We start from the raw sequence: 26,571 nt of genomic DNA, 5'->3' as shown, positions 1-26,571 counted from the left end.
AAAGTATCTCAAATGTATTCAACCCTTCTTGGGCGTAGCAATCCTAGAAGAAAAGACTCCTCATGCGTCTTCCCATGGTCTGGCGATCATACAGGACGTTGAACTTATTCACCAGCTGATTCATGTCGTTGCATCCCTTCGTCAGAGTTCCCAAATATGTGATCAGGCACACATCATTGGATTGCTGCAAGAAAAACACAACACAACGCTCAGTTCTCATTGACTTCCCGCTTCGAGAGAATGTCTCACCATGTAAAACTCCTGGCGAAATTGCGGAGTCTGCAGGATTGGTAGGCGATGACTTAAGGAGTACACTTCCCTCAGAATCTCGTGGTTGGGTTTAATTTTTCCACTCTCCACTTCCTTGATGTACGCCAGAACAAGCTTCACTCGCTGGTGCAGCATCTTAATGGCTCCATATTGAGCCATCAAATGCTCTGCCACAACCGAATTCTCTCCTCCGTCATTGGCAGACATCCTGGCCACATGATCCACGCCAATTCTCTCCGCTTCCTCTGTGGCGAGGGTGTATTTCAGTGGGACAAACAGCATAGTCGCTTCTCCCTGAACAATGTCTATGATAGACTCATACAGGCCAATGGGGAGTTTCTGCAAAGAAGAGATCATCAGACTTTCAGCCAAATAAGAGCGAATGCTTAAACCTACATCGACCCCTTTGGATATGGGATTCAGCTGAAGCATAATCGGGCACTCGTTTATCTGGCAAATTTGCTTGTGAACATTCACATCGCTCTCCGTTGGAGTCTCTCCTGTTGTGTACCAGCCCAAGAAGTCCAAATCGCTGAACACTTGCTTGTCTGAAAAACAACAATGTGTGCTGAAGGTCCATCCATGCTTTATGCCCCCGCAATCACTTACATTGCTGCTCCTTGGCTATGTAGTACTCCCTGTTGATTATGATATCCCCATCGGCGTTGAATTCAAACTTCAGCTCAAATGAGTTCAAGACCTCAATATTCCGTCCCTTCTGCTTCCCAATGAGTGCTCCAATAACTACAAAATAGCACAAAACACTTGATTTCACAGCAATCTCACTCTTTGGGCGCACCTACCCTGCTTCCGGGCTCCTTCTTGAGCCCGGATACGAGTCCAGTGCTCAGAGATGTTCATCACAACCAGAGGGTGCAGCGAGATGGTCACTGACGGGATTGTTGCGGAGCTGGCCATCACATTTGTCGCAGGCTTTTTATCTGAGCTAGTGTCCATCGACTCTGTGACCATTTTCTCCTCGTCAACTTCCATTGTGTCTTCCTTCTTCGCCTCCATCCTTACAGAAAAGTCAATCGGCTGAACAACGTTGCTATGCTCGAAATCAAATCACTACCTAAGATCCTAAGTATATTTCAATCCCTTATTATTCACAGATCTATGGGGAATAGTTTTGAGTGGAAAATTACCTTAGTGGTGGGTTATTTTTCGTGTAATACGCGTTTTCCAGGAACAATAAACACAGCAAAAGATGAGGTTATGCGAAACTGGCATGATAGTTGTAGTGTTGCCAACGCTGAGTGTTTATCAGATGTTTACATTTCAGAGAATCCTTGTGAAAATCAACTCCTGATATATTTGCAAAAATCTCAGCCGTAACATGCAGAATCAGAGTGAAATTTGCAGATTATGTCGAAAATACGATGCTAATACAATTTCTTTGCTGGACAGTGAAAGTATTTGTGGATCTTCTCTGTGTGAAATGATCAAATTACTCAGTCAAATTGAGGTGAACAAAGAGATTGTCCCTGTGAAAATTCATTATTTCACTCCTTTTCTTCACAGATCTCATCAGAAGATGGATTTCCGACAACTATTTGTTCTTCTTGCGTTGAGAAACTGAATGCTGCATTTATTTTTATTTCCGAATGTAAGAAATCAGAGGAATGGTTCAGGAAATCCTGGCCAGGATACAATGTAAGCAAGAGGCGAGAAGTTACTCTTGAAAAACAAGGAATCTCTAAGAAAAAGAAGAACAGAAGCAGTCAGTATGTCTGTGAGATTTGCGGAAAGTTAGTTATGCTTCTTCCTTACTGGTTAACAAGAGTGTGCATATAACATTTTATTCTTTCAGGACATGCCAGGACAAGTCTAGTCTCAAAACACATATTAAATTTCACTCAGGACTGAAACCATTCAAGTGCGACTTTTGTGAAAAGGGATTCGTTATGGAAAGTAATCTCAAAGCTCACCAAAAAACCCATTCTGGATTGAAGGAGTTTATTTGCGAGATTTGTGGAGTTTGTTTCACCACAAACACTTCCTTGAAGTGTCACAAAAGGACTCACTCGGGTGAGAAACCCTTTCAATGCGTTACTTGTTTGCGCAAATTTGCCAATCAGAGCAATTTGAGGGCTCACGAGCGAAGTCACAGTGGAGAGAAACCATTTTCCTGCACTGAGTGTACCAAATCCTTTGCCACATCGACGGACTTGATCAGCCACAAAAGGAGTCACACAGGAGAGAAGCCGTTTCGCTGTGATGTCTGCAACAAGACTTTCTCTCTGGCCTCAAATGCCGCAGCTCATCGACGCATTCATGCGGGAGAGAAGAAATTCCAGTGCGAAATCTGTGAGAAGAGATTCCTTCTGAAAGCCTCGTTGCTCAATCATCATCGCAGTCACACTGGATTGAAGCCTTTTCAGTGCAGATACTGCGATAAATCCTTCCCTTATCGCAACTCTCTGGCGTCTCACATAATCTGCCACACTGGAAGTCGCATGTTCGAGTGTTTAGTCTGTAAGAAAAAGTACACGCGAGCGAGTTCTTTGCAAATCCACAAGAAAAAGCACGAATCCTCAGATTCACAGAGTTAATCTTGGCGGTAATCATGCAGTTATACCGGATTCAATCCTTTTCCGTAGGTGAAACTGGCATGAAAGTGTATGCCAGTTTGTTGTTGTTTGGTTGTTTTGCATAGGAATTCGAGTTGTCTTCTGGCATTCTTTCCTCTTTATTTGGCCAATAAAATGCAGTCTCGAAGTGTAATTTGCAGATTATGCAGAAAATATGATAAAAATTCTATTTCACTTATCGATGGGGACAGATTTTCGGGTGTTCCTATGCTAAAGAAGCTCCAAATGATCACTCAAATTGAGGTTAGTCTGTTTGTTTTCCTGGAGGAAAATTCTTCTGATTTTCTCATTTACTTTTCCACAGATCTCTCGAAACGACGCACTTCCAACATCAGTATGCCCTATTTGTGTGTGGCATGTGAACATCACGTACAAGTTCATAATGGAATGCAAGAGATCCGAAGAATGGTTTGTGAAGTCTCTATCGCAGCCGAAAACCGCAGATTTGGAGGAACAAAGCAGCAAAGCCAAGAGCAAAGAAGTCAGTTCCAATCAGATAATTCCATCCAGTGTGACTGAGGAAGTAGCTACTTCACCACTTCCGCCCGTTGAAGACATCAGTCGTGATGCTTTTGATGAGTCTAGTTTGTCCAGTTTGCCAAGTCCTCCGCCTCCCAGCCCACCCAAAGCTCCGGAAGTCTTTGAGGAGATACCGGAGAAACCAAAAGTTTTGACGAGGACGAGGATAGGAATGAGCAGGTTTTTGTTCCGAAACGGAATGTACACTTGCGAGAGATGCGAGAGGTATGTTTCTGTGACCATTTTCTCTATTTTCCATTCATACATTTCCTCATGGAAATTATGCTTTTTTCAGAACCTTCAAAGACAAGAGTTCTCTTCAAACTCATATTTTTTCGCACGTCAAGCCTTTCCATTGCGACAAGTGTGAAAAAAAGTTCTCATCGAAAAACTCCTTTAAAGAGCACATGGACCTCATTCATCTGGGCGTGAAGAAGTACATCTGCGAAGTTTGTGGACGGAATTTCATGTCTTCATCCAACTTGAGGCACCACCGAATGCTACACACAGGTGAAAAGCCCTATCAATGCAGCACTTGTCCGCGAAGATTCAACAAGCCTACAAACTTGCGACTGCATGAACGAGTTCACACAGGGCAGAAACCATTCGTTTGCAAGTTCTGCGGCAAGGCATTCGCGTCGTCGTCAAACCAGAAACTGCATCACATGACTCACACAGGAGAGAAGAGATATGAGTGCGATGTTTGTTCCAAGAGATTCATATCCAAGGCTGGTCTGGATGATCATCGTCGGACGCACACTGGAGAGAAGCCCTACAAATGCACGTTCTGCGATTGTACCTTTGCCCAGAGGAACTCCTTACGATGTCACATAAAGACTCACCCGGAGACGAAGACGTTCCCGTGTCCAATTTGTGCGAAGAAGTATCTGAGACAAGATGTCCTTACACTGCATCTCAAGACACACGAAGACTCTGAGTCGGCAAATCAGGGATAAATTCTTCACATATCGCAACTCTCTGGCGTTTCACGTGATCTGTTACAGTGGAAGTCGCATGTCCGAGTGTGTAATGTGCAAGGAAAAACACACGTGAGTGAAATGTTTTGAGATTAACAAGAAAAGCACGAATCTTTCTCAGATTAACAGAGTTAATTTTGGAGGCAATCATGCAGTTATACCGGATTTATAACACTGGATGGTGAAAAAACTGGCATGCAAGACAGTTTGTTGTTGGTTGTTTTGTGTATTGGAACTCGAGTTTTCAGCGTTCTTTCCTCTTTATTTAGCGAATAAAATGCAGTCTCGAAGTGTAATTTGCAGATTATGCAGAAAATATGATAGTAATTCTATTTCACTTATCGATGAAGACAGATGTACGGGTGTTCCTATGCTAAAGAAGCTCCAAATAATCACTCAAATTGAGGTTAGTCTGTTTGTTTTCCTGGAGGAAAATTCTTCTGATTTTCTTATTTACTTTTCCACAGATCTCTCTAAACGACGCTCTTCCAACATCAGTATGCCCTATTTGTGTGTGGCATGTGAACATCACGTACAAGTTCATAATGGAATGCAAGAGATCCGAAGAATGGTTTTTGAAGTCTCTATCGGCGCCGAAGACCGCAGATTTGGAGGAACAAAGCAGCAAAGTCAAGAGCAAAGAAGTCAGTTCCATTCAAATAATAATTCCATCCAGTGTGACTGAGGAAGTAGCTTCTTCGCCATCTCCGCTCGCTGAAGACTTTAGTCATGATCCTTTTGATGAGTTGAGTTTGCCGAGTTCTCCGCCTCCCAGCCCACCCAAAGCTACGAAGTTTACTGATATGATACCGAAGTTACCAAGAATTGTGATGAGGGTGAAAAATAGCACGTCGTACATTTGCGAGAGATGCGAGAAGTATGTTTCTTTGGCCATTTTCCATTCATGCATTTTCTCATGAAAATGACCAATTTTCTTTCAGAACCTTTAGAAACAAGAGTTCTCTTAAGACTCATCTTTTTTCGCATTTCAAGCCTTTTCGTTGTGACAAGTGTAGTAGGAAGTTTGAACATAGTAGCGCTTTGAATAATCACATGGACTTCTTTCATCTGAACGCAAAGAAGTACATCTGCGAGTTTTGTGGAGGGAATTTCATATCTGCATCCAGCTTGAGGTTCCACCGAATGCTACACACAGGTGAAAAGCCCTATGAATGCAACCTTTGTTCCAAGAGATACAACAGGCCTGGCACTTTGCGGATGCACAAGCGAATTCACTTAGGGCAGAAACCACATGTTTGTAAATTCTGCGGCAAGGCATTCACGGCGAAGCCCAACCTGAATGTTCATGTGATGAGTCACACAGGAGAGAAACGGCATCAGTGCGATGTTTGTTCCAAGAGATTCATATCCAAGGCTGGTCTCAATGATCATTATCGGACGCACACTGGAGAGAAGCCCTTCAAATGCAAGGTCTGTAATCGTACCTTCGGCCAGAGGAACTCCATGCGATGTCACATGAAGACTCACCCAGAGACTGAGACGTTCTCGTGTCCAATTTGTGCAAAGAAGTATCTGAGACAAGATGTCCTTACGCTGCATCTCAAGACACACGAAAACTCAAAGTCGACCAAAAAGCGATTGAGAAAATAACATGATATTTCCTTAAGTCCTCATAAAAAAGAGACAATCTAAATGGGAGTAACTTTATTGCTTTCATGGGTCGCCACAATGCACACATTCTCCAGCGTGACATCGCGGCTGACGTAGTAAATGAGCGAGGCATCGTAGTGGTTCTGTCTTAAGTACACTAGCCTGGCGTAGTCCAGTATCCTTTTGCATCGGATGCCCAGTTCCTGCTTCTCCTTGCGGGACATCTTCACCGTGTCTTCTTCTTCGTCAGAAGATTCCTCCACTGAATCATCAGAGTCTTCAGCCTCCTCGAGTTGCTTACGACGCTCCCGACTCATGCCGGTGCCACAAACCGCCCAACTCACCATCTTGGTCATCACGATGAAATCTTTGCGCGTGATTTCGTGCTGCGTGAAGAATTGCTTGCCCACAAACGACTTCCACTCGCATCTGTGATGGCAGCAGAGCGCAATGAGGATGCCCTTTGTGCGGCACGCTTTCCTGTTGGGCTCCTTTGGCGGCTGGTTTCCCGCCACAATGCAGCGCAGCGTCATGTCCGTGGCAGCTCCGCAGAGATGCTTGCTCACGCCGACGACGCTCTCGCTCTTGTGCGGCATCCACGAGAGATCCAGATTGGCAATGTCTGCCCGGATGCGTGTCACCGTGTCCCGATCCTCCACCTTGTTGTCCTTCTTGTGACGATGCGAGGCCTTGTCCACGAGCACCACGGAGCACTGCTTGAAATGCTTGATGGCCTGCGCTATCCAGAAGGAGACTTGACCCTTGCCGGCGCCAAACTCCACGAAGCAAGTCTGTGGCAGGAGGAGATTGTACTCCTGCAGACATCCCAGGAGAGACGCTGTCTGCCTGAGATGCTTGAGGGCGGTTGGACCGTATTCTGGCTTCGCCAGCTCTTCCTCCAGCAACTTGTGCTCTCGGAAAACACACTTGATGCTGTCGTTGATGTACTTTGAATACAACCCGTTGATTTTCTTCGTGAGATTTTTCAAATATGTCGAAGTGAGTTCACTGAGCTTCACATTCCTCCCCACATCATCACCTCCTTCCTCGTCCTCTGAGCCCAAGTGCAGCCCGATCTTGATATAGTTCTCGTTCTTCATGGGACGAGCATTGCAGATCTTGAGGTGCTTCGTCAGCTTGAAGGCGTACACAGTGTGTTTGGAATCGAAGGGACATGGCACTCGCTCTGCCCCAGAATTTCCCATCTCCTTTTCATTGGGCTGCGTGATGGGCTGATGCTGGCTGCAGAATTTTCCACCCTTATCAACAGTCATTTTACAAAATCTCTTCTTGCGAATAACGAAAAACTGACACCGTGATTCATTGCACTCTTCACGCAATTTTCTGCGCTTCTCCTCGGGTTCAGACATCTTGGTGTCTGCCACGATGGTTCACTATTGCTATTGATTTTATGGCCGTCTGCAGAATGCACTAGAAAATGCACAAGAATTGCGGAAAATCAATAAAAGGCACTGACAATTTGTACACGTGAAATTTTTCGCCACACGCATGTCATCAAAAGCCTATTTGTGTCTCGGATGGCAAAGTGCGTCTCGGGAGCCGGATTCGGATAATTTCAAATCTAACCGCTAACCGCACGCCATATTGTCATAAAAAAATGTTATCACAAATTGCACAGCTACTTTATCACTAGCAATCTCAACTACGCGATTGTACTCATCTTTACGGTGCAAACAGTGGGACGGTGGAGAAACAATTTACTGTAAAAATGTTGTTTTTGAAGCGATATTGCCTCAATATTTATTCTAAAAGCAATCCCAACAACATCTGATATGTGCCTGACAATAGAAATCTCTTATCAAACACAACTCTTGTGTGGCGATGCGACTGAGGTAGGAGGAATGAAACCAAGTCGTCACATATCAGCTATTGTAGTGCAATTTACATACCAATTGCACACAGAGACTGAAATTAAGTATTTTTAGAGCAATTTCACGTTCCCGAAGATTCACAGATATAGCAAATTGGGGAAGTTTGCAACTCATTCCTTGGGGAAGTGTGAATATTACACATGTTACAGATGTTTAGAGATTACTTTTGTATCTCGATTTGACCAGATTTTACTGGCAAAGAGATTAGAAAGATTATTGTTCACTTATACAAGAAGAAGAATTATTGAGGTTGAACGCGTGATGTTAAGTAACGAAATTGTTCTTGAAATTTGTGCTTAGACGCAACTTCTAAGCATAATCATTACGGAATGATATTATTCTTTTACAGGGTCAGAAAGCGTATCTCAACTTAATATCATTGACTTGCTTTGGCTACAATTCAATGGACGCCGTCGGGCGAAAGGAAACTCGAGCACGAGAGTGACAAAGTTTTCAGCCAACATGGAGAAAATATTTATCCTTCGGGGTGTCTCCCCATCTCAACAAAGTAAAATCAATAATATGGCATTTGAGAGGACCAGAGCGACCAACATATGTACATAATTTGTATGGAAGGCACGGGAAAAAGACTGTGGACAAATACGAAATATCCTTGTCTGACTTCCATCGTGCGAGGCGCGAGGAAGAGGAAAAAATACCATAACTTTTCCTCTGCTGTGCCTTGTTGTTTGCCTCAAGTTCAAATAATCATCGTGTGCAATTCTGTCTCTTCTCCAGTGGCAACATTCCCACCCAAAAAGGAAGCAAACAATGCGAGGATTTCATCTCGTTTGCACTTCTCACTTGCTCTCCTGCATCACCATTCGTGCGTCTCTGTTGCCCGTGACTTTCATCCCTCTCGCGGGGCTCGGATGTGCGCGAGGGAGAGGAAAAAGGATCAGCGCGAAGGAGCAGCAGGGCGACAAAGAGGGTAAATCAGCGGGAGAACCAACACACACGCACGTACCGAAGGCAAACCATGTACACAATTGAATGTACATAGCAGTTTATTCGAGTTGATGCCAGTGAGACCACCCCCCTATAGAGTTTTCCCTCTCATTTCATCTCAACAGCCAGATACTATTTCCATCGAGTTTATCTTTAAATAAATGTTGTAGTTGAGTAGTAAATACAATTTACGTATCCCCAAGTATTTCTGGCATTCGCCGACGAGATATGGTGCAAGTCAGACACGGACAGAATCGCTGGATGGAGAGGAAGCGTCTCTCCTTGTGAATCCTCGCCATTATTATTCTTGTGCATTTTTCCATTGTGTCGTGTGACATATTTCCTCATTTCGCAATATTCTGTTGGATTTCCCCGTGAATATTTTCAACATTAGTGCGCATTGTCGAACATTTTACAAACCGCAGACAAAGAGAACCTCCGCCATTATACACCGAATTTCTAATAAGTACCTTTGCCCATTAGTTGGACATTTTCGACTAATTACAGTGAAGATTGTGATGTGATTTGATGTGTGAATACAAAATTAACTTAGTGTCCAGCACATCCATTCCCATCAAGAGTCCAAAGAGAGCAGAATAAGGACTGAAGTGTGTGGGAGGAATTAAAGGATAATGAGAAGTGGTGCAGAAAGCAGTGAATCATAGCGAATTATAAAGTGCAAAGTACAGTCCTGTGATGTATTTGTGGCTGAGCTTGAGATGAGGGTAGAGAAAAACGTTTATTTGTGGCAGGCGAGAGGATAAATTTTTGGGGTTTCAACGATACAGAAAAGAAGTGTGTTGACGAAAAAGGAGGCGAAATAGGGAGCGAGACAGAAAGTGAAAGAGGGACGAAAAAAGCAGAAGAGATGCATTCGCCAGTTCGATCATCGCCATTGGATTTACGACCCGCCCTTTCGGCATCACCGACGCAAATTGGAAATGACAAGCCACGACCACCGCTGGTGAAACCGCCCTATTCCTACATCGCCCTAATCACAATGGCCATTCTCCAGTCACCCCAAAAGAAGCTCACCCTCAGCGGCATCTGCGAGTTCATTATGACACGGTGAGCAAAATATTTTCCTTATTGCATTTCACCGTGTGCAATTAAGTTCTGCGTGAATGACTGGCAAGCATGCAACGGAACGAAGCCATTGTTTGGGGAGCACAGCACTGAAAATATGGGAAAATGTACGCCAAATGTGAGATAATCAATGCATATGGAAACTGGAGTGTCCTGGGGACATTAAAAATGATTTCGCTATTTATTTTCTGTCATGAAATACAATATTTATCCACAATTGATATTTACTTAACAAGCCTATTTTCGTTTGTAAAAACATTTTTCCATATGCACAACAAATTGTTATTATTTACACTTTGATGTAATTTTCCAGTGCACTTTATGAATTATCACACATTTTGACTAAATGAATATATTTGATTTGTACAATGAAAATTAATTTTAAATAGTTTGGTTTTGTGTAATATAATTATTATTTCAACAATTAACAAGCTATTTACTCTTAGCATCAGATGGAAAATAATATTTTTTTTTAGATCGAAAGTGTATGAAAATCACTATTTTACTCTGATGCCAGTGAGATATGTAATTATTTATTTTAATTAACATTTTGATGAAGACACCAAGATGAAAAATTTCTTTATTTCCTAAGAAATCATTAAAAACGTACATAAAAATCAAAAATATTATCACCTAAAAATTATGCAGATCAACATATAGAATCACAAATGTTAGTTTCTTTTTATTTTTAATACGTAGAAATTCAATTATTTTTTATCGTAAAGAATACTTAAATTTCAACAATCATTTGGCTTTAGCTGAGAAGCATGGATAATATTGAAAATATTAATAACCAAACCAGCCAGACCCAAATTTAAAAAATAATTTAGAAGTCTATTCAATTATTATCGTATTGTTCAAGTTTTATGACTAATTTCCTAAATATGAAGTTATTCCTTAGTCGTTAAACTTTGAAAGAAGACTAATTACACGTTGCTTGTTTGTTAATTCTCTACAAGTTCCAACAAAAGCTAAGCTCACAACTGATTGTTGAGTTTTCCTGCAGTATTTGAATCATAAAGATAATTTACCTAATGCCAAAGACATCAGAGTACAAGCTTTAATTTCCTAGATGATGACGCTTTTACTGTTTTCAATAGAATAAAATGTTCTTATCACAAAATCCACTTGCAGAATTCTCTATTGTGGTGTGATTTCTTGGTAGAATAAATTGTTGAATTTTGCTGTTTGATTTGGATTCCGCGGATGGAATTGCGTGCGATTAAATTTACGAGTATATTGCGAAGTCTGAAAATCATTATCTCTCCGCGGGCGCGATGGGAAGTGGCCCATTCTGATTCCCCACTTTGATGACACCATTAAGAAACATCTCCATATTTGGATGCCTATTCCATGAGAGATTGTGGGTGCTATCGCAGCATCTCACGGCGCGTTTATTTCATTAACACAAATATTATTTTAATTCCTCTGGATGTTGTATTGTTGGAGTGAAATACTGTCAACCATAAATATTCCTAAGCTTATCAATGCCTAATTTTAGTCACTTTTTCACAGGCCAAATATTTGGGAGGGGAATTTTTTCAGTATTTTCAGATTGATAGCGTGTGCTCGTGTGAAAATTTCATGATATAAAAAGATGAACAAAAATAGATGAAAGATGTTGTGAAAAGATTTTATTATCACGATGAGGAGAGGGAGTTGGTGGTGTGATAACTGCCTCGTGCAAAGCTAATATTTGCTGTGATGCTCTCAAATGAATGAATTTACTAAGATTCTTTTTCGCAAATAAATCACTTTTCAGGTTTCCCTACTATAAGGAAAAATTTCCAGCGTGGCAGAATTCCATAAGGCACAACCTCAGTCTCAATGGTAAGTTTTCTGTCCGGGTTTCGGCCCCAAGAGTGGTGAAGAATTGTAAAATTTATGAATATTGTGCGCTCGCAGATTGCTTTATCAAAGTTCCACGCGAACCGGGAAACCCAGGAAAGGGGAACTTCTGGACTCTGGATCCCCTGGCGGAGGATATGTTCGACAATGGAAGCTTCCTGCGCCGTCGGAAACGATACAAGCGGACAAATATTCCGCAGGGTTTGTCTTTTCCCTCAGTCTTCAGCACTTTCACCCCGTTCTGGGTGAGGAAACCCGTGCCCATCTTGCCAGCTCAAATTGACGCTTCTCGCTTCTCCAGCTACATTGAGAACTACGAGATCTTCGCCCACAGACAAGAGCTTCTCCAGGGTGCGGATTACAGCATGTCTCCTGAGGTGAATCACTACAAACCGCACGAGATCAAGGCGGAAATTCCGGGCAATTCCTCCCCGTCCGCGAAAATGCCCATGCGAAAGGGCTTCGAGGGCTGTCGAAACTACTCCTCAGTCCTCAACATTTTGTCTCGCAACAGCGAGGCCAACAGGAAGGAGTTCCTGGAGAACATCGAGAGATCCACAGGCATCTTCTGCAATCGCTCACTGCCGCCGGACGTGGGCGCGTATGCCAAGGAGACGAAGCTGGAGGACGCTCACACGTCATTCATGCGCCCTGAGATTCACAGTGACTTCGCCACGTGCGATGGCTCCAATGATAAGATCGATGTTGAGAGTGAAAGTGACTCAGAGGGAGAGATTAAGAGGAATTTCATACCCTTCGACGGATACAGTCACAATCCCATCCATTATCAGGCAACTCCCGTGAGCTGTGGCGTGTTGCCGCGCGACAGAGATGATAAGAATCCCACCTTGCAGCCGGAGAATCTCGTCAACACAGAGATGGCGCAGAATTTGAGCGCCAAGCCTGGCAATCTTGTCAAGAATCCCACATACGATGAGTTGCTGGGTATCTGCTCGAACTTCTCCAATCGCTACGCCACCGTGACAAACTTCCAGGAGATCAGTAAAGCCCGAGAAGAGGAGATTCCGCACATCAGGGACGAGAAGATCAACGCAGAGACGCCCCACAGAGATGATCAAGACACCACAATTCTGGAGTCCAACATCCTCACGAAGAAGCGGAAGTACGCAAATGTGAAGGGCTTTAGCATAGAAAATCTAATAGGGCAGGCAATCGATGAGACATGAAAGCGCCACACTTGAGTGAATCTCCAACATCAATTACACTTCCCTCACTTTTTTTCTCTGGAGAGGAAACTTTCGCCCCGAAAACGTCGCTGAGCTGATGGAGATGAAAGACGGGCGAAGAACTTTAAGAGGAGAACACCATTGGAAATTTCTCCCTTCAAGATGCGGAGAGACTAAGATGAAGCATTTCCCTTTTGCATCTCAGATACATAACAAATGTACATAGGATATATAGACATTCGCAATTCTCCCCTTCGTTCATGTATGTTTTAGCAATGTGATGTGTATATAAGGATTGGATTGATATGTGAAACTCTCTTTCTTAGAATATGGAAGAAAATGGAAAAAAAACTTGTCTTTGTGAAATGTATAAGATAATTATGTAATTGAATGTAGTTTTCAGAGAGAAATTCCACTTTAAGGCATATAAAAAATTGTATGTAAGAGTCATTCGCAAAAATGGAAACCTTCTCAGTAATTCATTATATTATAAAGTGCAGAGAGAAAATAAGGCACGAGTTGTTTCATTTGCAGTCCTTTTTGTTAGTCCCTTGTGCAGCAAAATGTGTTCCATTTCGTCTCATTCACCATCATAATTGCAACAGTTCAGGAAAATATACAAAGGAAAACCCTTATTTCTGTTTAATAATACAGAGAAATAACTTGTGTGGTGCTTAGAAGTTCTGGACAGAAATTCACCTTTGATCTCTTGCTCGTCGGGAATGTTTTGATATCTACAATAATAGCTGTAGAAGTTATTAATAGTGAACGTCGCATTTAATTGGACAAAGCTTCTATTCAGTGATCAATTATTACTTCCTTGTTGCACAGTTAATATTGGTTGAACATCAAATGGGATATGAAATTCATGGTTAAAATCATTTGAAATTTAATTACCAAGTCAGGGGTCTTCTCGGAACACTCTCTGCAGCAGGATGAGCTCCTGAGGGTAACAATCAATGTGAAATTCCACGGTTAATCCTCTGAAACAGAGCAGAATGCTCGCTGTGTCGCATCGCACAAGGAGGGTGGGAGGGTGGGCAAATAAAATGCAAAGCGACGGGAAGAGTGAGAGAACAGTGAATTTGATCAAGTGTGTCCTCATCGTATAAATGTTTTTTGGGAAATGCCGAGAAAAGAACTGTGGAGAGGAGAGCCTTAAGCCATGCACAAATAATTCCGGGGGTTTACATTGGCACTGTGAGAGCCGACAAATACAAAATGCACACACTGCAGTGCACATTTTATTTCGTCCGTGAGTATTTTATAAGCACTCCCGGTCCATTGTGCCGCGCCCTAATCCGGACGATGAAACCAGAAAAGCCCTCGCTTAATTCAACACACAACACATTAACTGGCAATAATTCACGCTCAGTTTGTGCAATTTTGACTGCTGAGAGATGATGTTGATCCGAGAGGAGGGATTAATGCTTCCTCGCTGGAGAGACAAATTCTACTTGACCAGAAAGCAAGGAGGAAGAGAAAGAAATCGTATTGCTCTAATATCCATCCAGCAATTCTTCTTTTGCTTGTCGTCTTTGTATACGAGAGAGGAAGCCATCGGGAGGAGAGAATCAAACGGATTAGGAATTGGAATGCCACCCTCTGAGCCAACAATTGCCCATGCAAAGGAGTCTCAATGCAGTGAATTACGTTGCGGGTAGCTTTTCATCCTGTTTTGATCCCTCTCCTCGCCCTCACAATTGCCTCAACCGCCTCACCCTTTGCGGGCCAAGTGTACAAATTTAATAGTTATCCTCTAATATTGATGATCGCAAGAGGATCACGCGGGCACAGATGAATTGGGCGCGCGCGAAGGGGTGGAATGGAATTTTATTAGTTTCAAGGGCTCGCTCAACACCCCCCGAATCGTGATGCTATCGCACGTTGTCGCGTTAACAAATAATTTTGTCAATATTCATGCGACAGGATTATCGCACATAATGAAAATTGTCGAGGTGTCTGTCACAACTATCATCCCCGGAATATTAATTTCACACCAATTGAGGGTGGCACGCGTTGCGAGATATTTATCACCAAACACTCTCAAAGAGCACTTAACATTGGCCCGCCACGTGACTTCTCTTCAGCATTGATACACCTCGCGCGGGACACGCCACAAATGCCCTCAAACCCACGGAACAAGTGTTTCGGCAGGAGAAAATTTTCAATTAAAAGACATATTTGCAGACACTGCACAGGATTACCAGCCATTGTGGTGAGTTCAAACATATTTCATTACTCCTCTGGCAATATTTGCGCTCACAGATAATCAATCAAGCGGCCTTATCAGCTCGAGGGTGGTGAAAATGACACCAAATTGCACGAGAGGGAATACATATATCGGGGTGGAAATTGAGAGTAATCCTCAGTAATTTAGCAACAACAAATAGAAATGAATGCAACCAAATAAATAAATTATTGGTTTTATTATGCTATAGTTCAGAGGGTTTATGGAGAATAATTTATGACGCTGAAACATAGCAAAAATAGCAAAGTTCTTGTGCAGAACTAATAACAGAAAGTTTTGTGTTGGTGTTTTAATAGAAGTTTTGGAAACCAAAAGCAATTTTCCAACATAGAGTGGAATTAAAGTTGATAAAGCAATGGAAAAGGCCAATTTTGGTCAGTTAAATCGGTTTTAGCATTTTAGTCAGTAAGTCTTAAATTTTCTTCAACCAGAAAGAAAATCAATACTCCGGTTTGTATTCGGGCTATTTTGGTAATTATACTTTAACTCTGACTAGAAATATCACCATAGAATAATTCTATAATTTCCACGAAATACAACATGTTTTTAAGTATTCTACGAATATTTGCCGCTACAGTGAATGAAAATCATCAAATCAAAAATGGTAAATTTCATCTCACATGAGTTTTGAGGCCGTATTTGTGTCTTAATTTGTCGTACAGTCTAAATATAGAACAAATATAAGAATATCCCACTCAAGATCATTCGTCGTTTCTCATCAAAATTACTAAACTGCCGAAAAAAATATTTTCTCGAGTGGCTTTTGAAGTGGCGCGCTCTGCAAGAATCCCCGCGTTTTGTCATATTTTCATGCCAAATAGAGCTTTCTGAATTTTCTCGAAAACATCTCGAGCAAATAGAAATAAACATCAAGTATCTGCCCACGATCGAAAGGAGGAAAACATGCTAAAGCGCGCAAACATCTTCCCCAGAGACAAGAGAGAGGATTTCTCTGTGAAATTATTTCTGGCATCTTTGAAGCTCTTTCCCCGGAAAATATTTTCCCAGCACACCGATGGAGACATTCTGGAGAAATGTTTCATCATTCCCACCCACTGTATATATGCTTTCGCCATAATCATGTGAAGTGTGGATGGGGATTGTCTTGAAAGCATAATATTGTTATGGATTACTTCCTCATTTCCTCTCACAGATTTGACAAGCATCTCCTCCGTATCCGTGGAGAAGGAAAAATCCCGTCAGATGCGAGAGAGAAATATTCGCAGGCCAACACACTCACCGCCCCAATAAATACAATTTTCCTTTTAGGCACACTGAGTGTTTTTCCGACGGTTCCTCACACAGAGGACACCATGTACATTCTTGTGCGGCGCAAGCCAATAACAGCATAAACAGCTTCCATTACAGAATTAGAGGCGTATCCCAGAGCCGCTTCCCCATCGCTAAATACCGACGCGTTGGACATCTCTTGTTCATCTTCTGGCTCCCCGCATGCTGCGGACTCTGTCTCTCCGACGCACTGCGCATGCCTCCATCCCACCCCCTGACCAGGAAGCCCTCCACGGGGGCCGCAGAGCGACGGAGCGAGAGAGAAGATGCCTCATCCCAGCGCCAAGACTCTCTGAATAGAGCGCTTCGCCGGAGTCAGAGTTTTGGGGAGGCTTCAAAGGAGGATGGAAGGGACCTCCCTATTTACATTTGCCTTTCTCCCCATAAATATTATCACACTGCTCACCATAGTGAGTATATCTCGGGAGGGGGACAAGTTAAACAAAGGTGACTCGAGATTTTCCACGGGGCCAACATTGAGCCAAGAGCGACCCAAACCCAATAAAGGCGGACGATTTTCCGTCTCTGGAAAAACCCTAAGAGGATTCAGGTGTCGGGCGTGAAGTACTCCCGAACATCCCATCATCGTTTCATCGTTTCATCAAATCTCGTCCCCCAGTTTTCAGAGACTTCTGACTGATTTGTTCGCCCGCAAATCCTGCTGGAAAATTCACAGATATCACAATTGAATGAGAAATCTATTCACACTGAGTTATCCTGACCATGTTCCGAGATGGTTAACAATGAAATCGTAAATCACAAAGCATCCAATAGTCTCTCTGTAGTCCTTCATTTCAGTGGAAATGCTCATATATTGTAAATCGCATAGAGCCGATGTGCAAACAGTGAGTGAGAGACAGAGTGGAAGAGCAAGTGAATTTAAAACAGGCGTAGGAAGACCCCTATACTTTTTCACATATAATTTTCCCCATCATATATAATATGTTTATTGGGAACACACAGTGAAAGAGAGAGAGAAAATTCAATTGCAACAAACACTGAAGGCAAAATACACAAAAGATATAGAGAGAGCGACTCTTCTATTTGCCTATCCTTGCGATTTTCTGCCCCGGGAAAACCCACGCACAGCCAGAGATTTTCATACTGCTTTTTCCCACACCCTCAAATCCACACACAAACAGCTCGAGTGATTGCTCATCTAATGTGAGGGAATAATCCTGAGATTTACCCAACAGCAGATTATTGACTTGATGAGAGGAGATAATTGCGTTCTATTCACAATTATTCTTCACGGTTTCACCCACTCAAATCTCTCACAGTTGGAGAATTGCGTGGGTTTTCCAAGGGTGAAGACAGCCAGAATTAAGTGCCGAATATGAATTTCCACAACTCACTCAATTGATTTCAACTTCAAAAAATACAGCAGATTTCTAAGTAAATCAAATTGCTGTCTATCAATTAACTAATGATATTGAATTTTAGTCAATTTGGCATTCTCGAAATCATTGAAAGTCTTGATTTGATCCGTGAACTTGTAGTCGAGAATCACTCTGAATAAATCCATAAAATTCAAGTATCGTGAAAAAAGGATGCATTTCACATTGAAATCTAAACACAAATTGTATTAATTACCACGAGTGGCTTTCGAATAAAAGAAGCCATCGCCCACCCTTTCGCATCATCGGCCCTCGAGGCAGAAAACTCTTCACTCTGTGTGAAAATGTTTGGCAAGCACTGCGCCGTAGAAAGGAAGATATCGAGCGAAAGGCTTCAGCCCTCCGTCATTTCCATCCTAACGCAATTGTTCATTAATTGCTCTTGTACATTTGCTCAAAACTGCACCATACATTGTATCACAACGCCAGAGGAGCGAAAGAGGGAGAGCTGAGATGTGCAATTTTTCCTGCCACTTCTCCTGTTTGTCCATCGTGAATATCAAATGCGAGAAGATTGAATAGTGTGTCAATTGGCGAGAAATGGCATTGAGAGATTTGTATACCATGAAATTCTTCAAGTACCTTTTATTCAGATGCATTTTCGTCCTGTTTCCATTGGCATTAAAACTAAAAAATCTCGCTATTCACACCGTCTGAATGGTTGAGGACTTTTTGCTCTTTCTCTCGCCAGCTATGAAGGATGTCTCCTCAGAAGTGTTACTAACCAATTTGTCCTCCTGCCCATCCACCTTGCCGTTCCCCTCCTCGTGCCCAGGCTTCTCCATTGAGAGCTTCGAAGGAGTCGCCGGACGCCAGGAGGAAGAGGCTGAAGAGCGCGATATTGCGCCAGGACTTGCCGATCTGCGCAAATCCTCCAGCGGAATCTCTTCTGAACGCGGTCGTGGAGTTCGAGGGCTCGAATCTCTCGTCCCCGGACGACTTGTGCTCGACGACAGAGATCCCTCGGTGTCCCTTCGCGGCGTGTGTCTGCCGTAGGATGAGGAACTGGGACTATTCCTCCCATCGCCCGAGCTGTACAATACAAGGGAGTAAGTGAGGGGAATTGCGAGGAATTTTTCCACAGCTGTGCTCACCTATTCAAGCTGCTTCTATTGCCAATCTGAACGCGACTCACACCCGCCGACGGCATACTTCCGAGTCGAAGGGCCGCCGCAAAGCCAGGAACACGATTGGCGGTGGAGAACAATGGACGGTGCTCCCTCAGAGTTATTCTTCCACTTGTCGCAATCCCTGCATTACTTCCCTCCGCACTTGGCTCTTTGATTTCCAGTATTTGCGCTATTTGCAGCATTTTCTTCTGCCTCACTTTGCTGCGTCCCTGCAAACGGTAGATAGAGAGGTGTTAAATCACTGTCGCGGACACGCATTTTAGTGCACGTCGCACACCTTTGTCAGCCTTTGCTTGGCAGCCATGCACCGAATGTAGTCGTCAAAAACCAATTTGGCGGACAGAAGCGGAGACTGATTGCGAGTCGCTCCACCGCGAGAGATGGTGAGATGCAGGCATCTCGTGTCATCCTTGTCCCCACCCACTTCGGTGTCTTGGAGGAATCCCACAATCTTGGCAATTCCCCATCCCAGTCGCTTCAAATCCGGCTCCACGAGGATCAATTGCTGCACATCAATCACGAGGAATCGTCGCTGCTTCTGTCCATCCTTCATGATTATCGTGCAGGCAATCAAGTCACTGTTATCTGGCGGACGAATGAAAGAAAATTAATCCAATGGAGAGCTGCTCTAAGTGTGTGACCATAAAACTCACTCAAGTCCAGCACATCGTCAATATCCACGCAATTGTGCTGATTCGTCAGTGGCAGAAGGGACTCAATTTCGCCGAAAATGGTGTGACAGAGGCGCCTCAAGTAGAGAAACACCCTGATCGCCCTCCTGGCCTTCTCCACATCCCCACATGGAAGACGTCGCGTGAACATAATACCCGTGAGCGGGGTGCCGGTGGGTGGGAGGAGAATTGTCGAATCAGCACAGAGGAACTCCACATTGAGCGCTGACTTGCTCATTTCATTGTACTCATCCTCAAAGAGATCCAGGAATATATCCTCGGATTTGTAGTAGAATTTCACCACATTCATGCTATGATATCGACTCTCTGTTAGCATAGCGTGTTGTCCCTCACTCAAATCATACTTGCTGTTTGAAGAGCGTGTAAATCTCTGTATTAATATCGCATTGAGTTCAAGTGTTACGAGACGGATTCGACTGGCTGCAAATAGAGCAAATAATTATTGCCACTTCTGTTTGCTCCCCACGCGCGCATTCAATGCTGCTCATGGCAGACAAGCAAAAACATATTATTGATCCACCACACTCACCAGGAGTGCTGGACATGTAGGCAATCTTGAGGAGTTTCTCCACGAGCAGCGTCTTGCACTTTGTCCCACACGAACTGGACGAATTGAGTGTCTTCTCGAGCCATTCCCTATCGACTCCTGACAAATATTGAACACAAAACAGTTGTGATTAGACGGAATAGACATTTATCAACCCTCCCCAAGTAGTCTCACCAGAATTTTCCACGACAGCATAGATAAGGCAGAGAGCGAGGAGAGCTAGGTAGTCATTGTCTGCGCAATCCATGGCCGAGATTACGGTGTCCAGAAAGGGTCTGTTCGTCACACTCTGGTCATCAACACCCTTCATCTTCTCCTTCTCCTCGTCCGTCCTGTTGAGCTCGCTGTGCTCGGGCAGGGCAGACACCGTGGTGGGATCCTCCTCATGGCTGGAGATGTTGGTGTCCGAATTCGTGGCACTCAGAGTGGTCTCCAGGGCTCTCTCCAACGACTCCTGTGGCTCGGCGAAGCCCAGCGAGACAAATTGCTTGCGATCTGTGTCGAGGAGCTTCACGAGTCCCTCCTTGAAAATACTGTTGTCGGCATTGAAGATCACCCAGGCGAGCGTCTGAACCAGTGGCGGATGCTTTATCACCAGGAACACCATTGCGAGCAGGAAGAAGCCCGTGACGACGGAGACACGCGGATTGTTGACCTCCTGGATGTCCTCGATCTCCACCACCTTGTTGAGCACCGCGGCCAGGTTCTGCGTCACCGTGGCGATGGAGAGCGACGGAGCGGGCGTCAGGGAGAATATATACAGCGGCACGAAGAGCTTGTGGAGGAGATGCTCAGTGAGAACGGCATTGAGGTCGTCTATTTCGAGGCAGAAGATGTCATTGATGTAGTGCAAGTGGTCCAGGTGCTCGGCCACGAGGTTCGAGAGGCGACTCTGGGACTGATGATCGGTGTCATTGCGCACGCACGCGTCCAACTCGAGGATGTGATTGCCGATGAACCACACCAGATTGCTAAAGTACGGAGCTGCCGTGCGATCGCGGATGAACTGGAGCATGTTCGTGTTCTGCACTCTGTACACATTCAGGGAGATTGTCCGCACGGCTATCCTCACCATGGACTCCGGATGGTTGAAGAACTTGATGGCCTCCGTGTAGAGCGGGAAGTCATTCGTGTGCTCATTGTAGAAGAAGTGGATGGTGTGCTTATTGAGCTTCAGGCTCAGGGTCTTCAGGAAGAGGATATAGTAGCCCATCACGTCCTCGTCGGAGAAGTCAAACTTGTGCACGATGATCGAGTTCACCTGGTTGTTGCTCAGCAAGTAGTCTGAAAGAGAAACCCCGGGTTAGAAAGCACTTCCAGGGCCACAGAGTGCAGCAACGCACAGAGCGACGTCTCGTTCCGGATGTTCTCGAACAGAATGTTGAGTGTCTGCAAGAGTTGGACGCACACGAAGCCCGGGCCGCCGTTCTTCTGCCTCATGATGTGGATGAAGTATGAGAGCATGTTTTTCTCCAGGAAGAAGCTGTAAAGTAGATCCATTGAGAGACTCGCGTCTTGCCGCTGTTTGACAGCAAATTCCACAAAAAAAACTCACTCAAACACCGAGGAATCGTGCTGGTCACCCCAGATGAGGATCTCCGCGATGGACCTCAGCGTCTCCACCAGAAGGCCTCTGTTGTGCTCGGACACCGTCATGTTCTTCTCCAGCACGGAGTAGAGGTATTTCATGTGCTCCAGGGACAATCTGTTCTTGGGCTTGTTCCAGTTCGCCCCGAACCAGCTGCGACTGCGAAACATTGCTCTTCACTCTGGCCACCACTTTGCACTCGCACTAGAGAGATCACGAGTCCCGTACAGATGCTGAACAGCTGATCTTTGTGGGATTTTCACACAATTCCTTCGTACAAAATAAACATCTTCATGCAATTTCCCCTCTTTTTCTCAACTGACAGTATCGTTCTTTCCCCCACCACTGCAACCAACAAAAGACGATCTGCAGACTTTACGAGATGCACAAATTTTCGAGAGAATCGCCTTGATTCGTTGTCAAAGTACAGCTAAACACAGATATAAAGCCAGATAGAAGATATGGAAGCGTCTGATTACCTAATAATGCTTGAAAAATGACTTATTTTCACAAAATCAATCCGCCGCTGCACCTGTCACTCGGCTCACACTTCAATTCTGCAGACTTTCACCAGCAGCGCCACCCGGCGGAGTTTTCGTGTTTATTTGTGTTCCTTGCCCTGCTGATTGTTTATAATTTCCCATTTTCACGCATTTTACCACATTTTCCTGGCTGCAATCTCATTCACTCGCACCGTGGGTAGTCACAGAAGCTAAAAGGTGAGAAGAAATTGCCGTGGAAGTGATGAATAATGCATAATTTGCATGAAACGTGGCATGACAGTGATGAGTTAATGGAACAAGGCGTGTCCGGCTGGTCTGTTGTATTGTTTTCGGAGGCTTTTGGGGCGCCTCGCTGAAATATTTCATCGAATTCCCACACAATACTTAACCCGACGGCTGAACTGTCTGTTTATTCGTTGAAGGGATGAGAAATCGAGAAGTAAGTCATGTAACTCCTTGCAGATGGTCCTTTTGGAATCCTGTTGGTCCCCTTGCATCTGGACAAACTCGGTCAAGTCCGGGAGCTATGCAGTTGCTGTCTACACAGCTGCCATCAGCGTCGTCCTCATCACAATGGTAAGGAAACCTAGATCTTCCTGATGAAGGCATTTCCTGATCCTCTCGATCCTGTCTTCCAGATTGTCTACATGCTCCTGGGCGGAGACTCCACACAGCTCTATTCCCCGCTCTTTGAGACAGACATCCGGAGCTCAATGAAGATCGTGGGCGGTTTCTTCATCCTGTACTTCATCCTCCTCATCGTGTCCGCCTATTTGCTGTACTACGGCATCAAGATCACGTAAGAAGAGTGTCTCTGGAGATGTCAAGGAGATTGTTTGACCAGAAATAATTGCAGGACGAGAGGCTGGATGCTTCCGTGGCTCATCCTGTGTGGCGTGGCCATTCTCTTCCAGTTTGTCTTCAGTCTCTGGCTCATCGGCGGCTACTACATTTACGTAAGTAGACTCTGTTGGCCAGAAAAGTGTCCTAAATCTAACAATGCTGCATCTTTCAGCTTGAAGCCACCTACGCAAGTCTCGTGAACGCCGTCTGGATGGCCTACAATGTAAGAAACACTTGTAACAATTCTAATTACGCGGGTTTAACACCTTCTTTCTTCCAGATCTACTGCTGGATGTGCGTGTATTCGCAGTATCAGATCTTCGTGGAGCTCCAATCGCCCAACATTGAGCTGCTCATGCCGTAAAAGGAGAAATCCTTTGAGAATCTCACTGATTTTTCACATGAAACCAACGCACCAACATGAATTGCACTCATGTTTGCCCTATTTTTTACACTCAAACATTTCCACGGTCGCAGCAATTGATTGGCGATCGTTTTCATTTATATAGTGTTTAGAGAAAGATATTTAAGTGTGTATCGTCGCATATATTTAGTGCTTAGTCAGTAATGAATAGACTTGAATCTCCTAAATGCCGTCCACAATTTTGTACTCATTCAACATCCAAATGAAATGGGAACAATTTGTTAATCCACATTTTTTATTCTGCAACCTTACAATGGTAGCATTAGTACAAAAATAAGATTTAATGTAGAAAAAAGATATTTTTATGTAACTTCAAAGTTCTTCTTTTTTTTGTACGATTTGTATAGCAAAACATTTGCCATGATTCCTCCTCTGGAGAGACCACAATTGAACACTTCCAAAAAATATATAATAATTTCATTCCCTCTTTGATTTGTGGCGAGGACGAGTCATCGTAAATTGCTTAATATTACAACAAATTCACGTATTGCATTTCATTTTGTATGCAAGAAGACGCAAAAAATGGAAAGGTAATAAAGAGAATTATACCTTTGGAAAGGAAAGAACGAAAATCGCACAACTGAAATGTTAAAAGATATCATTTACATACGCGATGTATTAAAAAAAACGCCCAGCTTAGACTTCATCGCTGTGGCTTAAGTTCACTTCGGTGAGACTCTGATTATCTCTGGAACTGCCGGACGCCACCGGAGACTTGCTGTGAATGCTCTCGGCCGGTATGCGCGGTGACACGGTGAGGATATTGATGGATATCATCAAAGGATACGACAAGTCCTTGTCGAATTGCATCAGAGTCACCTCCTCGTTCTTGTCCAGCGTCAATGTCTTGATTCCCGACGTCTGGCGATGCTTCACCTGGAAATTCTTATTCACCGTGGTGACTGTGACTCTAAAAAGTGGAGGATGATGTCAGAATGGCCGATGAGATCATGGAATTAATTAAATTTACCTGGCGAGAAACTTTCGCTTCACTTGAAGACTGAGAAGTCGCTCATTTTCCGGACGGTGATTTCGCTTAATCGATAAATTTCGTGTGTCCACAATGAACACGAGATCAAGGCCAAAGTTGAATCCTGTCCAGCGCCACTTCTGGAATCCCTCGCTCTGCAGCACTCGACCGCATCGCATGCACAGCTCACCGAATGTCTTCTCGTCGCACTCCATTGGACTGTTGAGCAAGTTCAAGGGGAGTCTCATAAGTGAAGGAGGAAGCGATAAAAATGCAGATTAATATTTCGAGAGAGAGAGAGAGAGAATTACCCATTGTACGTGGACTCATCGAAGCAGAGCAGGGCGTCCCACTGTTGCAGAATCGGCGCGTGAATCCAGTCCTGCGGTATGATATTATCCCTGAGGATAATCTCAATGTCGCGATGGTGGTTGAGTAGGTAATTGAGGCGCAACGCCCTGAATAGCACCGCATACTTCCTTCCCTGGCGCGTCTCCACGAACGGCTGGGACTTGTCCAGGTCATTGTAGAAGGTCTGAATGGTGGTCTTGAGATCCCCGCGCGCCTTGGCCTCCACATCGGGATGGAGTTGGAAGTATATCCAGTTCTTGAGCAGATAGTAGATGGCATACTCAGTCTGCATGACGAACAAATCGGGACTAGATATGAGTTTGTGCAGCAGCTCCAGATTCACTTGCGTTAGCAATTTCATGTGCTTCGTGTAGAAGTTGAGGAAGTTCACTTGCAGCCACTCGAAGGTGGCGCTCTTCACGTTGTTCACGCCATATTGGCACGCCGCCTCGTAATAGGACACCACAGTCTGGAAGGCACAAGGTCAGAGACACAGGATTAGACGCAATGCTCGCGTAAAGGGAGGTGAGGAGAGGGCTTACATTGGGATTGATGGACTCTATCATGACCTCTGAGCACTTCTCAATGAGGCTGTTGAGCTGAAACAGAGCCGCCGTCGCCAATACTGGTATGATCACCTTTCTGTCCAGGGTGATCTCATCGAGATACAGCGAGCCGAAGACCGCATCGAGTGCTGCAAGAGAGTGTGCCGTGAGATCTCTGCCTTTCCGCTCCATTTGTCAATCTCACTCACCTTCGATGCTAATGCTGGGGTCAATGATCTCGATGTTGATAAAATCCCGGTCGGACTCTTTCCACGAGCCCCCAAACATGGAGGAGAAGTAGGCACTTTGGCAGAGGTACACCTTGTGCAGGTGCCACGTCCGTCCCAGACACCGCACAGCCACATCCGACTTGTGCTCCTCCTTGAACATCACCTGATACACATACTGAGCCGTGGTCATCAGCTTCTTCCTGCAAAGCAACGAACACGATATATTGCACAATCCGCGACAGATTACCCAACACACAATCACCTCTTCTGTGGCTGCTCTTCGCATCGCGACTCGTCTGAGCTTTCACTGTGTTTTCGCTTTCTTGTCGCGCCCGCCGTCAAACCAACACCTTCTATGGCACTCTTGAAGCTGCTCAAGTACGCTCCCATCGCGTCCAATCGCTACACAACTGATCGCAGACGGTCTCGTCTGTCTCTCGTCTCAACCTCCGTCATCCACTGCTCTCGCTCAGCTCGGGCACGCAAATAGATCCCCGCGCTTGAGGGCTTCCAGCACACGCCCAAGGCGGGAAGTGTAAACAAATGCTAAAAGTAGGCTTTCAGTGAAAGAGCAAAAAAGCCATGGCGTTTTGCAACAAAGGGCCCCTACCTTTCGATTGATTTATGGCCACTTACGTCGACTTACAGCACTTTCCTTTACTGCCAATTCACTCTGAATTCGACACTCTGTCACTTGATGCGCACAAATTGCATATTCTCGCGATATACTTGACCGTCAAATGGTCAAAATGCGCCCAAAATAAATCGGAAGTCACCAGCAGTGAAAAACAAAACCATGCCTCTCAGCTGTTTTCGAGTGCGAAAGTCCGTTTTCGAGCATGACCAACTGTTATACGCGCGCCCGCCATGGCGTATAA

At 44.4% G+C, this 26,571-nt stretch overlaps 8 protein-coding genes across 8 annotated transcripts; 4 read left to right on the top strand and 4 right to left on the bottom strand.

The window, feature by feature from the left end:
- Positions 1–24: 24 nt before the first annotated feature.
- On the bottom strand, positions 25–1,523 carry LOC132265189 (COP9 signalosome complex subunit 6). Its single transcript, XM_059765763.1, has 6 exons — positions 1,419–1,523; positions 1,074–1,353; positions 880–1,014; positions 667–818; positions 250–609; positions 25–184 (listed from the first exon to the last, which is right to left on the bottom strand). The coding sequence occupies exons 2-6, from the start codon at positions 1,285–1,287 to the stop codon at positions 44–46; spliced, it is 1,002 nt and encodes a 333-aa protein (XP_059621746.1). The 5' UTR covers positions 1,288–1,353; positions 1,419–1,523; the 3' UTR covers positions 25–43.
- Positions 1,524–1,999: 476 nt separating this feature from the next.
- On the top strand, positions 2,000–4,940 carry LOC132264894 (zinc finger protein ZFP2-like). The gene is made up of 6 exons (XM_059765228.1): positions 2,000–2,021; positions 2,134–2,820; positions 2,893–3,107; positions 3,169–3,608; positions 3,679–4,766; positions 4,828–4,940. The coding sequence occupies exons 1-5, from the start codon at positions 2,000–2,002 to the stop codon at positions 4,337–4,339; spliced, it is 2,025 nt and encodes a 674-aa protein (XP_059621211.1). The 3' UTR covers positions 4,340–4,766; positions 4,828–4,940.
- LOC132264893 (gastrula zinc finger protein XlCGF17.1-like) lies at positions 4,906–5,971 on the top strand. The gene is made up of 2 exons (XM_059765227.1): positions 4,906–5,237; positions 5,302–5,971. The coding sequence occupies exons 1-2, from the start codon at positions 4,906–4,908 to the stop codon at positions 5,969–5,971; spliced, it is 1,002 nt and encodes a 333-aa protein (XP_059621210.1).
- Positions 5,903–7,666, bottom strand: LOC132265187 (tRNA:m(4)X modification enzyme TRM13 homolog). Its single transcript, XM_059765760.1, has one exon. It carries the CDS (start codon positions 7,339–7,341, stop codon positions 6,010–6,012), a length of 1,332 nt encoding a protein of 443 aa, XP_059621743.1. The 5' UTR covers positions 7,342–7,666; the 3' UTR covers positions 5,903–6,009.
- A 1,364-nt stretch (positions 7,667–9,030) lies between these two features.
- LOC132264570 (fork head domain-containing protein FD3) lies at positions 9,031–13,440 on the top strand. Its single transcript, XM_059764817.1, has 3 exons — positions 9,031–9,879; positions 11,660–11,727; positions 11,803–13,440. The coding sequence occupies exons 1-3, from the start codon at positions 9,680–9,682 to the stop codon at positions 12,930–12,932; spliced, it is 1,398 nt and encodes a 465-aa protein (XP_059620800.1). The 5' UTR covers positions 9,031–9,679; the 3' UTR covers positions 12,933–13,440.
- Positions 13,441–18,440: 5,000 nt separating this feature from the next.
- On the bottom strand, positions 18,441–22,368 carry LOC132264707 (protein CLEC16A homolog). Its single transcript, XM_059764993.1, has 8 exons — positions 21,795–22,368; positions 21,583–21,722; positions 20,414–21,523; positions 20,222–20,338; positions 19,654–20,112; positions 19,278–19,585; positions 18,965–19,209; positions 18,441–18,902 (listed from the first exon to the last, which is right to left on the bottom strand). The coding sequence occupies exons 1-8, from the start codon at positions 21,995–21,997 to the stop codon at positions 18,515–18,517; spliced, it is 2,970 nt and encodes a 989-aa protein (XP_059620976.1). The 5' UTR covers positions 21,998–22,368; the 3' UTR covers positions 18,441–18,514.
- A 46-nt stretch (positions 22,369–22,414) lies between these two features.
- LOC132264706 (uncharacterized) lies at positions 22,415–23,567 on the top strand. Its single transcript, XM_059764992.1, has 6 exons — positions 22,415–22,546; positions 22,793–22,906; positions 22,969–23,129; positions 23,187–23,286; positions 23,346–23,396; positions 23,454–23,567. The coding sequence occupies exons 2-6, from the start codon at positions 22,793–22,795 to the stop codon at positions 23,535–23,537; spliced, it is 510 nt and encodes a 169-aa protein (XP_059620975.1). The 5' UTR covers positions 22,415–22,546; the 3' UTR covers positions 23,538–23,567.
- A 663-nt stretch (positions 23,568–24,230) lies between these two features.
- On the bottom strand, positions 24,231–26,508 carry LOC132264705 (protein germ cell-less). The gene is made up of 7 exons (XM_059764991.1): positions 26,304–26,508; positions 25,956–26,239; positions 25,673–25,893; positions 25,461–25,612; positions 24,879–25,387; positions 24,568–24,786; positions 24,231–24,507 (listed from the first exon to the last, which is right to left on the bottom strand). Exons 2-7 carry the CDS (start codon positions 26,081–26,083, stop codon positions 24,234–24,236), a joined length of 1,503 nt encoding a protein of 500 aa, XP_059620974.1. The 5' UTR covers positions 26,084–26,239; positions 26,304–26,508; the 3' UTR covers positions 24,231–24,233.
- Positions 26,509–26,571: the final 63 nt, after the last annotated feature.

Source organism: Phlebotomus argentipes, unplaced genomic scaffold (genome assembly GCF_947086385.1).
Source record: "Phlebotomus argentipes unplaced genomic scaffold, Phlebotomus argentipes genome assembly contig_2, whole genome shotgun sequence".
NCBI classification, from domain to species: Eukaryota; Metazoa; Arthropoda; class Insecta; order Diptera; family Psychodidae; genus Phlebotomus; species Phlebotomus argentipes.
This window is presented reverse-complemented; position numbering and strand designations above follow the sequence as displayed.